General features: G+C 37.8%; 1 protein-coding gene across 5 annotated transcripts; it reads left to right on the forward strand.

Annotated features, from left to right (window-relative positions):
* The first annotated feature begins 326 nt into the window (after nt 1-326).
* Nucleotides 327-16,581, forward strand: LOC107665159 (zinc finger protein 384-like). Of its 5 annotated transcripts, none has more exons than XM_016455926.1 (12): nt 327-357; nt 3,791-3,858; nt 4,189-4,480; nt 5,748-5,870; nt 7,017-7,055; nt 8,200-8,366; nt 9,294-9,370; nt 9,759-9,983; nt 11,966-12,133; nt 12,360-12,438; nt 13,772-13,930; nt 15,703-16,579. In XM_016455926.1, exons 2-12 carry the CDS (start codon nt 3,796-3,798, stop codon nt 16,081-16,083), a joined length of 1,773 nt encoding a protein of 590 aa, XP_016311412.1. In that variant the 5' UTR covers nt 327-357; nt 3,791-3,795; the 3' UTR covers nt 16,084-16,579. The 5 variants fall into 5 exon arrangements, with proteins under 5 accessions (XP_016311412.1, XP_016311413.1, XP_016311411.1 ...); XM_016455927.1 differs by lacking the exon at nt 327-357 and adding an exon at nt 565-644 and having other exon boundaries at nt 5,751-5,870; nt 15,703-16,580; XM_016455925.1 differs by lacking the exon at nt 327-357 and adding an exon at nt 565-644.
* The last annotated feature ends 509 nt before the right edge of the window (nt 16,582-17,090 follow it).

The following is a 17,090-nucleotide window of genomic DNA, read 5'->3' on the forward strand; positions in this document are numbered from 1 at the left end:
ATTGATGAGAGGTGGCGATTTCTTATTTCACAGTTAAACGTAAATCGAGTAACATGCACTTTATGACTTTGGTAAAATGTAAATTACAATGACACAAATCCATTTATTTGTGAACATTATTTTTGGAGAAAAATACATGACCTCACATGGCGGAAGTGATTTTGGTGGTAGGCTTGCGATCATTTTGACCTCATTCACAGGAAGTGGAGTCGCGCGGAGTCGGGAGAGAAAAAAATAGAAAAAAATTGAGGGGAAAAAAATCGGTGAATCCAAGGGGTTCGGGCGGATTTGGACGAAGTTTCCGAACTGTCCCGGCCCGGAGGAGCCCTGGGGGTTGAAAGGGAATCGCCAGCACCGGTAATTAACACAGAGTTATAAGTTAATTGTGAATTCTTTCTCCAAATTTGAGCAACTCACGCGGGCGCTTCTCCCCCTGTCTCGCCAGCCGGAAGTCTGCATGAAGCTGCGTCTCCCTCGCATTGGCGTCGACGTTTTTTTTTTCTCTCTTCGTTTTTTTTTTTTTTTCCTCGCCGTTTTTTTTTTTTTTTATTTGAATCCAAGGGGTTCGGGCGGATTTGGACGAAGTTTCCGAACTGTCCCGGCCCGGAGGAGCCCTGGGGGTTGAAAGGGAATCGCCAGCACCGGTAATTAACACAGAGTTATAAGTTAATTGTGAATTCTTTCTCCAAATTTGAGCAACTCACGCGGGCGCTTCTCCCCCTGTCTCGCCAGCCGGAAGTCTGCATGAAGCTGCGTCTCTCTCGCATTGGCGTCGACGGTTTTTTTCTCTCTTCGGGTTTTTTTTTTATCCTCGAGTTTTTTTTTTCTCTTTTATTTTCTCAGCGAGACTAACCGAAAGAGGGATGGAGGCATAGGGGCATTATTGTTTGCAAGCGGAAGTTTACATGTTGCATAGCTTTTAGATAGTGCTTCTTTCTTCGCGTGCATAACAAAAGCTGGCATTTTAATGGAGGCTGTTTGAGGAAGCCTTGATATCATTAATGGATGGTTTTGTGCCGTTCCAGCTACCTTTCCTGATGCATATGCTATTAACATTGTCCCATCAGATAGAAACATGCAAAATGAGCTGTCATTGCAGCAAAACACGCATGCAACCATTAAAAAATAAATTAAAACGCGACGTTTTGGCTTCCATTGATATTATTTAGGCGTGCATACGAAATTAAAGACTATGTCAGAAGTTGACTAAGAGGTCTGCACATTTGCTTTGTTTTGTTTTTTTATGATCGGCAGTCACAGATAACATTTGGCTGGATCGCGAGGCGATGCTTTTGTTTTGATGCCTATTTATAGCGCGCGCGAATCTCCATGCAAGTTCTGCATCTCTCCTGCATGCAAATTGTGTGTGTGTGTGTAAAGAAAATGAATTATAAAAAAAACATCAAAGTGTTATGTTTTATTTTACCCTTTTTATAGCTGTTTTCTTTCAAATTTATACTAATTTAGCACTGCTGAAAAAAAAAAGCTCAGCTGGTTCCTCAGTGTGGTCAGGATGGTCTGTTGGCTGGTTTAAAGTTGGCATGAAACTTGATCTGTTTTCTAAATGCATATTACAGATTCTATTGTAAACAGATCATCTGTGTTTGTAATGTGTAATCAAAATGTCATAAAACTGGTCATAAAACTGAAAATGACAGACTTTTCTCTGGTGACATGCAGGACTTCTCCAATCATTAGTCCACCTAAACCCCACCCCTGCAAGCTCACATTCATGTCTTCTGTTTTGAGTGCAACGCCCACTCAAAATCCAATCAACAACCCATGCATAGAACTAAATCCCGCCCTACATTTTTTGAGATGGTCCTCACTGCAGAACACAAGATCCAGGGGGCGAGGTTGGATCCAGATCCAACTCCTCCCACCTTACATATACCTAAACCTACCTGTCTCCACCCCCTGATCCCTAAAGCCACCCATCTCCACCCCTAAACCTACCATCTCCACCCCCTAGATGTGGATCCAACCCCGCCCCCTGGATCTTTGTTCTGCAGTGAGGGGCTACTGCATTTTTTTCTTTTTTGGTAATCTGATACATTTCGGACCAGGGTTATTATTGTTATAATTATAATAATTCCTAATGGGAAATTTAAACAGCAAAGATGGCACAGAAGCATTTCTGAAGTAGCATTTAGGTGTCTTTACACACTGTTTAATGCTGCTCAGAGGATGAATTAATGCATTTACACAGCAATCACAATTGTACACTTTGAAAATTCTGGATGCTTTTGGCCAAAAACCGAAACGGAAACTGCTTTGTAATAATTATTTATTGTTTTATTAAATAATAAAAAAATATTTTGTAAGACTTTTTAATTTAACTCAATTTTAATTATAGTGAATAAAAAAAAAGCCAATAAAATAACCACACTTTTATTGAAAGTAACACAATAAAGTTGGACAAAATATATATTAATATTAAATATCAACATATTCTTTTTATTTAGTTCTATGCAACAGAATCAGATGAAACAAATTAATTTTACTAATTATCCAAATAATGTATAGTCCTTTGTATAGTCCTGTATAGTCCTTATACAAAGCTATTATTATCAGAGCGTGTGAGCAGTGCATAACGTCACGAGAGGGTAGCATCATTTTACCAGCGTAGCTCAGTACAGCTGTACTACATCATATTACAGCACAGTGGAACCAGGGTTGCCAAGTCCGGGGTTTTCCTGCAGAATTAGGCTACTTTTAAACTGTTGCTGTGGGTTGGTTTTTCCTCTGTGGGTTAATGGTTTGAAGTACTGCATAAAGCATATTTGACTAAAATGCTTGTACTGAATATTTTATATTCTACCAATGATAATACTGCGGTCGATGTGTTTGTGAAAGAGGTCATTAGTAAGGAGCCCTTGAGTTGTGTTTTGATATTAGGAAAATGGTCATTGGGCTACTTTTGGGCTATTTTTGATTGGCCATTCGGCGAGTTTTGTTAAGCAGACCTGGCAACCCTGGTGGAACACCAGAGTGGAATATTGAGCAGAGCGTCACAAAGCGCAGTGTCAATGGCTAGAGGGAGAGTGCAACTTGTGTGCTAAATATGTTTTTCTCTTTCGGCTGAAAACCGAAAATACCATTTTCGGCGGCTGAAATTTCAGTGCATCTCTAGCAAAAACTATAAAAGTGTATCAATGATGCTAAAATAACACTAATTTCAATGTGCATAACAAAACAAAACAAAAAAATATCTGTCACTTCTAACATTTCATCTTGAGATTAAAAGGTTTTAGTTGGTTAGTCTGTTGAACTATAGTTGGCCAACAACCAGCAGAGTACCAGATAGCTAGACTGAGAGACCAGCAAACAATCTTAGGCTGGTTCAAGTTGTTTTTTTTTCCTGTATTGTGCAGGCTGAGTTGGCATGCATGCATTTTTATTTTATGCATGTCAGTTGTGTTTTACACATTGGGTCGTGCATGCATTGTGATTCCTAACCCAACACGCCTCTTTGCCAAACAATGTTTGCCAAACATTTTTTTTTGCGAAAGATGCTCCAAAGTCCTTTGCTTCAATAAAGAGAAATAAATCACAATTGTCAAAAGGATGAAGGTGCATAATATTTGGCAGGTGTTTCAAAGAACATATTAGGAAAAAAAGCATTTTTATGTTATGCAAGGTACTTGGGTGCCCAAATGAATACAGTACAGTCCAAGTGAGTGAATAAACCTTCAGGCCACAGGAGAAACATAAGGACGAGGTGTCATTTCATAAGTGTTGCCAAAGGCAGAGTGGGTGTTTTACAAGTTATGTTGCTTTTCAATTGCAGAAATAATGGAAGATTCCCATTTCAACTCATCATACTTTTGGTCTCCCGTTCCAACAGTGCAAGGACAGGTAGACAACTTATTATTGGACTCTCTTGTACAGTACATCCTTGTGTCTTTAACGGACACGCCATGCTTATAGAGCACAATCTAGTAAATAAAAAAAAGCAAAACAAGCATACCAGTCCGGGATGGCTAACACCAGCCTCGCACTGATCCATGTGAAAGTTACACACTGGAAGCCCTGCACCAGCATCCATAAAAAGTAACCCTTCCCTCGCTGCTCTCTCCTTCTTCCCCTTCATCCTTCATCTGCGTTTATCTCTCAATCCATCCTCCTCTTTCATCCTTCCCTTTTTTCCCTTGTTTTTTTCCCATTCATTCCCCCATGCGAGTTTAGATTGAGAACGCCATGTTTCTGAATAAGATGAAAGAGCAGCTGGGGCCGGACAAGGGCACTGCTTTTCCTCACTCGTCCACGGCGCACTACCCCACGGCGGTGCTGACGGTGCCGGGCTCGGTCGCCATGGACACGGGAGCCGTCGGAAGGGTGCCGAAGCAGGAGGGTGGAGGAGGAACGAGCGGGACAGCAGGGGCGCAAATATCTGGCGTGGGAGTGCACCTGCACCCACCTCACACGTCCCAGAACATCACGGTGGTGCCTGTCACATCTACTGGCATCATGACAGCAGGTGGGTATTCCACGTTTTGAAAAATCAATGGGGTGTGTGTGTGTGTGTATATATATATATATATAGCATATATTTTGAAAATATTTACATGTATATATTTATATTCATATAATTTATATCATATAAATATATTTAATATATAAACGTAACATGTTTTTCTTAAATATACATGCATGTGTGTGTATTTATACATACATAATAAATATACAAAGTACACACACATATTATGTAAACAAACTTTTATTTTGTATGCGATTAATCGTTTGACAGCACTTATATATATATATATAAAAATAGACCCAAATAGATATATATAAAAATAGACCCAAATAGACCCAAGTGAACAATAGCTTTTAAAATTACTTAAAATACATTTATAATAGTAATGAGGCAATAGTAATTAGTTCAAATAAAGTATCAAAAGCAAGTAATCATATGGTTTTACTGAACAAAACTGTTAAAGGGTTCAAATGAGACAATTTTAATTTTTCCTTTCTTTTTGGAGTGTTACAAGCTGTTCGTGCATATATAAAATCCCTAAAGTCGCAAAGATTAAAGTCTCAAATCCAAAGAAATATTCTTTCTAAAAGTTAAGACTCATCCACACCTTCCTAAAACGCCTCAATTAAACACGCCCCCACAAATCTACGTCACTGTGTTGGAAGATTTGCATAACACCGCCCAAATGTAAACGCAAAAAAAGAAGGCGTAACTTTTATTCTTACTGTAGTATTGTTGCCGTCGCCGCCATGAAAGCTGATATTCCAAATATGGTAAGGGGCGTAACATTTCTGTCTCAACCTTGAGGTATTCGGCCAATCACAACGCACTGGATAGCTGGCCAATCAGAGCACACCTCGCTTTTCAGAACAAAGTGTACGTAACCTACACGCATGTAAATAATTAAAGTACATATATTAAACCTGCATCGCATATATGTATTTAATTCAATTGTATCGTTTTGAATTGACAATAACTTTATGCTTTATTATGATTTTTAAATGGGATTAATATATGATGCAGCCTTGATAAACGGTAAAATAATGCGTTTAATTAATTCTCGTCTGTGGAATGCGCCACTTCTGGTATTTTGGCGCTTACTCGACATGGGCAAAATGCAATCGAGGATTTTTTTTTTTAATCGAGTACTTGTATTGAATTGACAAATTTTAGCCCTTACACATATATATAGTTTCAGAAATCAAATGTTAATGTAATGAGGTTATCAGAATCGGTCAAATTGATGTGTTTGTCATCTGTTTCTCAGCAGGGTTAGTGATCACGACTCCTCAAGGGGCACTGGTCACTCCTCCTGCCTCCTCTCAGTCTTTTGTTTCTGGACCACCCACAACAACCATGATTGTGTCCGCTTTACACCCAACAAACACAGGTAAACAATTTTATGCCCCTTTCTGACCCTTCCAAAATATACACATTTTTAACATGCTGCAGTTTATACCTTCCATACTTATGGTAAAAATAATGATGGTAAAACCAAAAAAAGAATGTTAGAACTAAGAATATTTTGTATAGAACTTCACAATAAGTAACATTACATTTGAATTTATTCATGAGAAAATTATCTATCTATCAGTTTATCAATAATACACATTTGTAAGATATTTGAATGTTTTCGAAAGTGGTCTCTTCTGCTCAACAAGGCTGCACTTATTTGATCAAAAAAATGTAAAAAGAGTAATATTGTGAAATATTATTACAGTTTAAAATAATGGTTTTCTATGTGAATATTATTGTAAAATGTAATTTATTCCTGTGATGCAAAGCTGAATTTTCAGCATCATTACTCAGTCTTCAGTGTCACATGATCTTTCAGAAATCGTTCTAATATACTGATTTGCTGTTCAAGAAACATTTCTGATTATTATCAATGTTGAAAACAGTTGTGCTGCTTCATATTTTTCTGAAAACTGATAGATTTTATATTTTAGAGATCTTTGATGAATAGAAAGTCCAAAAGAACAGCTTTTATTAGAAATTTAAATATTTTGTATCATCATGAATGTCTTTACTGTCATTTTTTATCAATATAATGCATCCTTGCTGAATAAAAGTATGTCTGCTACAGCCCAAACATTTTTTAACTTTTCTTGCACACAGTTACTTCAAAATGATGTTCCTGTTATTATGCAAAATTCATAGCTCTCCATTTTTTGAACAGTAAATAGTGACCGTTATGTAGGCATTTCTTAGTCACAAATGATTCATAATTCATGAGTCATAATATTAAGAGCATGTGTTTAAGCATTTCCTTCTTATATAACAACAGATAATACACCACACATTGCAGAATATTGATTATTCTCATAATTGTTTTTCATGTCACTTTCACTGTAAAAGCAGCAGACACACACACACACATATGCTTGCTTACTCAGCCAGTCTGAGAGCCAAAGAAGCTGTAGGAAGTGAAAGTGAGAGTGACTGTGGGAGGTAGTGAGAAGGGATGGATGATGGATGAATAGAGAGAGGGACAGCGCGCTCTATATGTTGAGAATGTTCTGCTCTTTTCTGTCAGAGGCTGTCCGGCCCCCTTCCCTCTATCTCCACAGCCACTGTAAGTATAATAGCACATGTACATCTCTACCAGAAACCTGCAGTCAATCACATTCACATCACTAAAGCACTTATGCAGTGAAATAACACTTTATTAAATTTGGTGTCTGTTGACTTGAAATAGCAGTAACCACCACTTCTTGCTTGGATTCGATTTTGGTTATTTTTAAAAATTCAAATAAGAACGAAATTATTTCATTTAATACAGTCATTTGGCTTTAAAATTGGGTCAGACATATAAGATTAGTCATTTGGAAACCACAATGGTTTGCCAAGGTAGACCTTTAAAGGCGCTGTATGTCATTTGTTTGACTTTACTAAAGCATCAAAATGCTATAATAGGTTTGCAGATATATAGGAAACATGTCAAGTTCACATACTTGTTTCTTTGAAAAATAATGCTACAGCCAGTTATTCGACTTTGAAATGTGTGTTCCGTGTCGGAATGCTTGTTTTTGTTTTGGTCTGTGTGATTCCGCCCACTGCCAATTTACCCAATAGTATTTCGACACCCTGGGTTGCCAGTTGGCGGGAAACACTGCGTATTACAGCCATGGTGACCAAAAACGAATTGCGTCAGAGATCGCCGTTTCTACCCGACCTAAAAAGCCTCAGCATTCATCTAAACAGCTCTATGAAGAGAGGAATATTAAAACGCAGATAAATCAACTCAACAACGTACAGTTCCATTGTCATTTGTGCTTGTTCCTGTTGCGTGTCCACAATCTGGCAACCCATGTGAGCGTTGAGTCTGAAAAGAAGGGGTCGGGAGAAACAAATATCTCTCATATTTTGAATTTGGACTGCAGTATCCATTTCAACTGTTAGCTGTCAATATTACATAGAGCACCTTTAAAATTGGGTCTTTACAATATTGCAAATGCATATTTAGGTTTTAGTGCGCATTTCTGTCTGTTTTACTGAAATTTATTTGAAATGTTTACTAAATAATTGAGTTTATCAATGTCAGTGTGAAGGATTTGATGTCAGACCGTTACATTTCAGACTGTATAGCTTTGAAGATAGCAAAGTTTAAAACACGTTGCCTTTATCCTCTGAATGCAGAGTTGCAAGAAGAAATTATGCAGATTATGTTTCATATTCAATATTATATTACTGTGTTTTTGCCCCACTGACACAAACAGACAAGAAAGAGGATGGCAGTATTCCACCCGCCGTAGTCATGCCACTTCCCTCAAAGCGGGGCAGAAAGAAGAAGTCCATGATGCCAAGGGCAGGTCTCGTTTCAGCCCATGCACTCGCCACAGGAAGTGATGCGCTAATTCTTGCACACCTGGCCGCTGGGGGTCAGGTGAGACGTCATCATTTTACCTTTATGTAAATAAGTTATTGTTTATCTTACACTGCCCTGCATCATATTCAATGAATGAAATCCAGTAATTGTTTTATTTATTTTTTTACTAATTTTGTGGTTCTGTTTCAAAATTCAGTGCTTGTTTTGCTCGAGCATGTCACACTTTCTCACAATATATGATGCATTTTGTAGAGTTTTAGCTTTTGGCAACCATGTGAAGAAATGTTTTGTCAAAATCAGCCCACTTTCACATGTATGACATTATTTTATGCCTAATCACGCTTTCAAGGTTGGAATTCTGGCCAGTTTGACAGAAGAAAATGCAAACATGATGCAGATTTTGTGGCAAAAAACACGATTTATAATTTATGTAAAGTTCATTGTAATTAAATTCAATGTATTTATGCATATTTTTCCACTCCATTGCAAATTGTAAGTTAAATGATACGTTTTTAAAACTTCAATTTGTCATTGAATTACGAAACCTACTTGTTATTTTGATAAGTGCATTAGAGCTGATACATATAAGTAATTTGAAATAATTATTTCTTCATTTGTGAAAAAAATGTACATGATGGAAAGTTTTTATTGATATTTTTAAACTCAGCATCATCAGATTAGGTAATATTAGGACTTTATTGGTAATCAGCAGATGTTTTTTTTTCAAGATGCAGGTCTGTGTTATTGTCCAAACAAGCCGTCACTGATAAGACAATTTAGAAAAGGGGTAACATTTTTAAAGAACTTAAAATAGAGAGAAGTAAACCAAACTGAGACACTTTATTAATTTAGTTTTATTGTTTGTTAAAAAAGACTCTCAAAACATGCTTCCCTAAATTGTCTATTGTACTAAAGGTGTTGACTGATGCAAAAGTAAAAGTTTACCTATATTAAGATGCTCACTTAATTTTTTCGCTTTTACAGCACAACACGAGTGACCCATATGACCTTTCCAATGATGAGGATGATCATCCAGGCAAAGATGGGAACAAGTCATACAGGTGCATATTATTGCTTAAGAAATAAATAGCCATTTTCTTAAATATTTGCAGGCTTGATTAATTTGAGTGTGCATTAAACACTGCAGCACATTGCAGCACACTGACACTATTTGATAAGTGTATTAGTACACTATGTGTATTAGTGCTTTTATTTGAACTTTTAAGTCTAATTGCATGACATTTCTGCCACCTTACAAAAATATCGCTTTATTTTCCGTCAGCTTGTAAGGGAGCATCGATAAAGATGATAAATGGAATGCAAAAGGCATTCATGTGATACATTTTCAGTTTTAAGATTTCAGAAGTGTCAAGGCTGTTGCAGTGTTTTTAAAATGATCATTTTGTGAGTATTTCGAATGCAAATGCACATGCTTATTTTTCCCTTTAGGTGCCGGATGTGTGCGGTGACGTTCTTCAACAAATCAGACATGCAGATTCATGCCAAGTCGCACACGGAGGCGAAGCCGCACAAGTGTCCTCACTGCTCCAAATCCTTCGCCAACTCCAGCTACCTGTCCCAGCACATCCGCATCCACAGCGGCGCCAAACCCTACTCCTGCTCCTACTGCCAGAAAACCTTCAGGCAGCTCAGCCACCTGCAGCAGCATACACGGTACGCATGTGTGCCAAACCATACACCTGCTCCTACTGCCAGAAAACCTTCAGGCAGCTCAGCCACCTGCAGCAGCATACACGGTACGCATGTGTGTGTGTGACTTACTAAAGGATGCACTGCTGCACCTGCTACAGGATGGAGCCAGGGCTTTGAGTAGTTGAGTAGTCGTGTTTTCGATTAGGATAAGCATGTTTATCTTTGACTTTTTCCATTCTCTCTTTCTCTTGATACCTTCATGTCCTTTTCCACCCTGGTGCAGAGACATTTGAGCTTGCACACACTTCTAGTGAAAAACGGGATAATATACTCTCTGCAGATAGAAGCAGGTGTTTTTGTCTCATGCTAATCACATCACGCATCTGCTTGTCTTATTTCACACCAACTTTTGTTTCATTTACTTCTTTTGGAGTCCTTTATGTCCTGTTGACATTTTTGTGGCACTGTATTCTTGCAAAGCTTTTTTATTTAATGTTCTAAATCTGCTTTCTTGTGTGGACTGGGTAAAATATTGTTTTTCCAATGAATCAATCTTCATTTTATTCAAGATCGATCTTTTACTCTATGCATATGTGGTCAGTGTAGGCAGCTCTGTTGATTTTAAATAGATAAAAAAAAAATATTTTAAAATATTGTGTTGCTCAGTATTTTGATAGAACGTTTGTACATTAAATCTTTTGATTTATACATATAAATATGGTTATATGATATGTATATATGTTTATAGACACATTCAAAGCTTTTCTATACTCTTTTATGGGAGTTTTCAGGAGTATACAATTTTACAATAATTTTGCATAGGGCTGGGCGATATGGCCAAAAAAACTGTCAGGATAAAATTGTTCATATCAGTCGATATCGATAATTATCACAATAACCTTCAAATCTTTATTTCTTTTGGTTTAAAGGCAGATTTTTGCTCCTAAGTGAAAGTTGTAGAAACCAGACTTAATTGTAGTTTTAAACTACTCTTTATGATCAGAATATGACAGACACTTCACGTTTTTGAATTCTTTACACTTTTCCTGTCATTTTTTCTTAAAATAGTTTCTTGATAAAAAAAGTTTCTTGATGTTCTAATAAGTAATAAATTGTTTCGAATCATGAAACAGGTTTGCACAGTTTGCAGGGCAGGCTGCAATATTAATATTACATTTTTTTTGTCCCTTAGAAATGCACATTTGACAGTACGGATGCATGTTTATTTAATACTGTCCTGACTAAGTATATGTATAATCCACAAGACAAAATAATAGCTGAATTAAAAATAAAAAAGGAAAATCAATGTGTCAATAAGCAGCCCTGTTGTTTAGCTATTTGACGCAATGTCATGTAATATTCTGGGTTATTTTTAACTACAGTTTATGAACTATTTCTGTGATGATATTAATTATCACAGACAATAATTTTAAATCATCCCTTAGTTTGTAAAAACTAATAGCAACTATATTAACCATAAATACACTTTAATTTAAGCCTAGCAGGCTGGAAGGCTTAAAAGCATTTTGTCTCCATTTGCTTCTGTATTATCTGTGTTTCTTCTCTACGTTATCTGGCTTGTGTCATGTCTTCTTTCTCTTCTTTCCATGTCATTTCTATGCTGTTGGACAAGAAAGAGTCTTTAATTGAATTCCATCTTACTCTGCTTATCTTCTTCACGTCTGTTTCGTCTGCTCTGGTTTAAAGGCTCTGGCTCGTTTCATATTACCCGATAGTTAGGGAGGGGAAAGGAAGCTGGTGAGAGAGAGAATGAGAGAGAGAGAGAGAGAGGATAAGATAAAGTGCCTTGTGTTTCTGTGTGCTGCGTTTCATAACTCAGACACCACAATGAGCACCGTCACATTGCTAAAAGCATGTAACCTGCGACATGTTTGATGATACGATCACGATTTGATCCAAGTAGGGCTCATTTATTGATTCACTGGTAAATCTCTCTCTGTTTGTTTCTCTCTTTTCATCCCCTTCCCTTCATCCCTTGTTAGAAACCACACAGAGGGCAAACCGCACAAGTGTCCTCACTGCTCCAAATCGTTTGCCAACACCAGCTACCTGTCCCAGCACATCCGCATCCACAGCGGCGCCAAACCCTACACCTGCTCCTACTGCCAGAAAACCTTCAGGCAGCTCAGTCACTTACAGCAGCATAACAGGTAACAGACAGGGACAGATAGAATCAGTAACCAACCGTATACAGCAGCCGTACTGCTCTTCTCCTGGCTTCTCCTTTTCCCTTATTCCTTCCTCCTCTGTTGTCTGTCATGCTGTAGTTGAGATGATTGTGTAGGCTTCCTGGAAACATATTTTAGCACTGCAGAATGGATTCATGTGATCTTTAGTTCAAACTTTCTAAAGAAAAGCTTCTGTTTTGTTTTGAAGGATTCATACTGGCGATCGGCCATACAAGTGTTCCCATCCCGGCTGTGAGAAAACATTTACCCAACTATCCAACCTCCAGGTAACCATCTTCAGCTGATTAATGGATGCTTCCACACATTTCAGCTTTCTACATAAGTGATTGAAACCCTGTGGTAGTAAAATGCTGTAACCAAATGATTTTACATGACCTTTGGTTCCATTGCGGACTGAACACTGTACTAAAATACGCAAACTTTCTTCAGTTACTATTCAAGAATTTCATATGCAGATGGAAGTCTAGTTCACTATTTTGGAAATTAATAACTCTTTGGTTCTTTTTAGTGAATTAAAAAAAAAACGTATGAATTGGTCAAAGTGGTCACTGAGTTTATTGGACTGATTTACTGAACTGTAAATTAAATATTCTGTGGCTTGTGAGACTTTAACTTAGTGTACTAACTGGTTGTTTGTATGATAGTGTAATATTTTTTTTAAAATATTTTTATTAAAATTAATTAATGCAAATTGTACAAGTTATTATATTTAGTATTTTTATTTCATATATACACTACTCTTTGGGGTCGGTAAGATTTGTTAATGTTTTTGAAAGAAGTCTCTTATCGTCATTAAGACTGCGTTTATTTGATCAAAATTTAAAATAACTGGATTTTTTATGTATATGTTAAAATGTAATTTATTTCTGTGAGGCAAAGCTGAATTTTCAGCATCATTACTCCAGTCTTCAGTGTCACATGATCCTTCAGAAATCATTCTAATATCCTGATTTGGTGCTCAAGAAAGATTTCTTCTTATTATTAATGTTAAAAAACGTTGTGCTGCTTCATATTTTTATAGAAACTGATATCTTTTTTTAGGATTATTTTAATCAATTCTATTTTCTATTTTATCAATAGAAAGTTCATTTCTGTGAAACAAAGCATTTATTAGAAATGGAGAACTTTTGAAACATTTTAAATGTATTTACTGTCACTTTTGATCAATTCAATGCAACCTTGCTTAATTTCTTTTAAAGAAAAAAACATACTGGCCTTTAACTTTTGAATGGTAGTAGTGACCAAATATTAGCGTGCATTTATGTCATTAAAAGGTCTGTAAACATACATTGTGCAAAAATTTGATTTTTTTCAAATGTCTGTTAAAATCTGAAATTATCTTAGGGCACTTAAATGCATTACATTTGCATTACATTCTTCAGATTCCCATCCATAACTGACACTTAAGTTGTAATTGCATAAATCATTGCCATATATTCTTTTGTAAGTGTTGTTTATTAATTCAGACCATTATAAATATTTTAGCTTGTTAGCTACTTAGCAACATGTTGCTGTAACTGTCTCGAAAAATCTGCTTGTCAATTTCATGTTAACATTAACATCAAGGCTGCTGTCATGACATTTACTTGTTTTTTTCAGTCTCATCGAAGACAGCACAACAAGGACAAGCCATACAAATGTCACAATTGCAACCGCGGCTACACAGATGCGACCAGCTTAGAGGTTCACTTGTCTACACATACGGTGAAACACGCCAAACTGTTCTCCTGTGGCCTCTGCAACCGCGCCTACACGTCTGTAAGATCCCACCCATGATACCTCAATCCTTGGTCCTCCATCTTGTCAATCTTCATTTTATTAAGCTAAAATTATAGATATGAGTTTGTTAGAGATGTCGAAAGTTTTAGATATTACCGTGTTAGGGCTATTTGATAATTACGATACTTAATCGCAATTATTTTGGACAATTCTCAATCATGATTATATTTGTCATTCATCAGAATTATTGCACTTCGACATAAGCACGAGTCAAGAAAAGTCAACACGCATGGTTTGCTTGCAGATTTAAAGGTGCAAACGACTGCGTGAAAGAGACTGGCTGTATTACACTTTCATTTGAGCAGAATATCTCAGCAGTGATTATTAAACTAACTTACATGTTTGCTGGTGTTTTTAGCTCATCAGAGTTTTTTCTGTAATGTAGGGAGAGCGCAAATGCATTTCCTTTATAATGGTTTTCTACAAGAAGAAAACTCTTAACATGCAGTTTAACAATGTGCTTCATTCGTGTTACGGAAGTCGTCAGCAGCACTTTCTCGAGAAGGATTTGTCATTTTATTTCTAGATCGCAAAATCAACAATGTCACCAAAGAAGTGCATTTTTGGTTGTGAGAGATAGATAACCTTGTTCAGCTTTCCGAAGAACCCAGCATTAAGGGAATTATTTATGTCGATATCACAGCTTGCAGACGATCGCTAGGCAAAAGCTTTGCGTGCTCGTGACTCTTTAGCTCCGCCCACAGCATGCCTCCAGGATCTTGACTGTATTCAGAGAGAAGCGGTACAACTCTATCTTTTATAAATCTGATAAAACTAAAGACTCTTCGTAGATATGTTGGATATGCAGTAGTACTCTCTAGGTCAGGGGTTCTCAACTCTGTTCTGTCCTGCACAGTTTAGCTCCAACCCTAATCAAACAAACCTGCAAGTAACTTTGTAGTAATCCTGAATACCTTGATTAGCTTGTTCAGGTGAGTTTGATTAAGGTTGGAGCTAAACCCTGCAGGAAAGTGGACCTCGAGGGCCAGAGTTGAGAACCCCTGCTCTAGTTACTCAAGATGAACAGAAACTGTGTGTGTTATGTCCCCTTTAACGTAAAATTGTCCTTCCACTTGGATTATGGTGCCAATGTCGTAGCATTTATGACCAGAGAAATGTGAGAGAATTTTGGTTTTCGCTGGTGGTTTTTAAGGACATTAAGCTATGTTAAGCATTTCAGAATGTTGCAAAAAAGCAGGTCTGATTGGGGGATTTAAACTTTTGAAATCTGGCAACCGCAACCAGCTTGTGGTGGCTTGTTACCATAGACTGTATAAAACATGGACGTAGTGTCCGTGACGTCACCCGTAGATTTCCGAAGAGCGCATGAGAAAAAAAATGTACCCCCCTCACAGTTGTCATGAAGGGCAAAATTAGCTATATAGACCAAAAGCACATTTTGTACCAGGCTGTAAACAATTTTTTTCTGCTGTAAAGCTGGGCATTTTAACATGGGGAGTGTATGGGACTGACTTTTGGAGCCAGCCTCTAGCGGCCAGTCGATGAATTGCAGTTTTAGTCACTTCCGTGTTGGTTTCACGAGAGAGAGCGGGAGGTTGCCGCTTGCTTGTTACCAGTTTAAGATAACGCAAATGCCAAATTAAAATGAAGTGCCTTCAGGATAAATAACCAGTGGGCAAATATTGCAGGCGATTTTGCCTAATAAATCGAGAGAAATCATGATTGAAAAATTATACATCATGCAGCACTACTTAATGTTGACACATTTTTCTGTTTTTGTTATTTTTTAGGAGACGTACCTGATGAAACACATGCGAAAACACAACCCAGACCCTCTGACGGTAGCAGCCGCAGTAGCTGCCCAGCAAGCCCAGCAGGGCCAGAATCTGGCTCAGCCCTCGGGCGCGGGAAGCGGCAGGGGTCGTGGGCGAGGCAGGGGGGCCGGAGCGGGAACGGCGGCCCAAGCGCAGAACCAACCCAACCCCACCCCGCCAACCAGTTACTCTATTACAGAGGGAATACCCTGCCCTTTCGACCTGCATCAGTACAAGACCGTGTCTGCTGGAGAGATCCAGTACAAACCGGTCACCGTGGCCGACCTGACGGCCCACAAAGACCTCTGCCTCACCGTCTCCACCTCTGCCATCCAGGTGGAGCACATGAACTCGTAGAGGAACTTGAGGAGAATGAGAGTGAGGAGGTGGGGTGAGGAGAAACGGACCATGAATTGGATAGGAAATAAAACACTGCCTTGGGACAGAGGAGGATTTGCGAATACAGACTGGCAGGAGGGGAGGGCAGGTTTGCAAATTGAGGAGAAAAGGAGAGATGGAGGAGCACATCAACTCTTATGAGTTGTTGTCTTTCTTTAGACTTGCTCTGCAGTGTCACAAAAAAGGCCTTAAACTGTCATGGTGGCTATTCTCAGTTAGCAGCTATTGAAATATTGAAATATACAATACCCAGCCCTAATTCTGTCCCTTTGGCCACTATGGATTGCAGCAGTCGGGTTACGGAAGTAAACATCCCATTCATTTTCTCCATTGGGGAATTGATTTTTAATTAATACAAACCATTGAAGACAGACCAACTGTGAGCTACAAGGCTGTTAAAGGGACAGTTCACCCAAAAATGAAACTTTTGTTGTTCCAAACAACAAAGTTGTTCCAAACCTGTATGTTAAACACCAAAGAAGATATTTTGAAGAATGTTAATATAATGTCATACTTCCTTCTGGAAAAACTACATTACCCATGATTCTGCAAAGAAATCTCCACCAATCTGTGCAAATCACCAAACGGCATAAGCTGTTAAGTATGCAGTTTAGTACTTTTGTCCCATTTTTAAATACTTTTTTGCTTCAAATCAAAGTTTCTAATGCCACGATTCACCATGTAGCTGGTTGGTTTGCTTCATGGCTTATAACTCTTCAACAAAGACTTGTTAAAATCCCCATGGAAAAAATAAATGGGAAAAATCCTTTCAGCCAAGACCATTGAAAAAGTGGGCAAAAACCATAGTTTAAAAAACTACATTTTAAATTTGGCAGTCTGAAATGGCGATCTGTGAACTTCCCTCAGAATTTCGGACAATGTCATAATCGACTACTTAACTTGCCCATAAATACATCACCCTCAGTTTTGAGGCAGTTTTGCACATGATATTTTTAAATGATTCC

This window comes from Sinocyclocheilus anshuiensis, unplaced genomic scaffold, assembly GCF_001515605.1.
Source record: "Sinocyclocheilus anshuiensis isolate Anshui unplaced genomic scaffold, SAMN03320099.WGS_v1.1 scaffold379, whole genome shotgun sequence".
NCBI classification, from domain to species: Eukaryota; Metazoa; Chordata; class Actinopteri; order Cypriniformes; family Cyprinidae; genus Sinocyclocheilus; species Sinocyclocheilus anshuiensis.

Excerpts from the sequence above, each read along its gene's own strand:
- LOC107665159 (XM_016455926.1), top strand. The coding sequence starts at position 3,796 with ATGGAAGATTCCCATTTCAACTCATCATACTTTTGGTCTCCCGTTCCA. Across the intron at positions 3,859-4,188 it reads TTCCAACAGTGCAAGGACAG|ATTGAGAACGCCATGTTTCT; the intron begins GTAGACAACTTA and ends ATGCGAGTTTAG. Across the intron at positions 7,056-8,199 it reads CCTCTATCTCCACAGCCACT|ACAAGAAAGAGGATGGCAGT; the intron begins GTAAGTATAATA and ends TGACACAAACAG.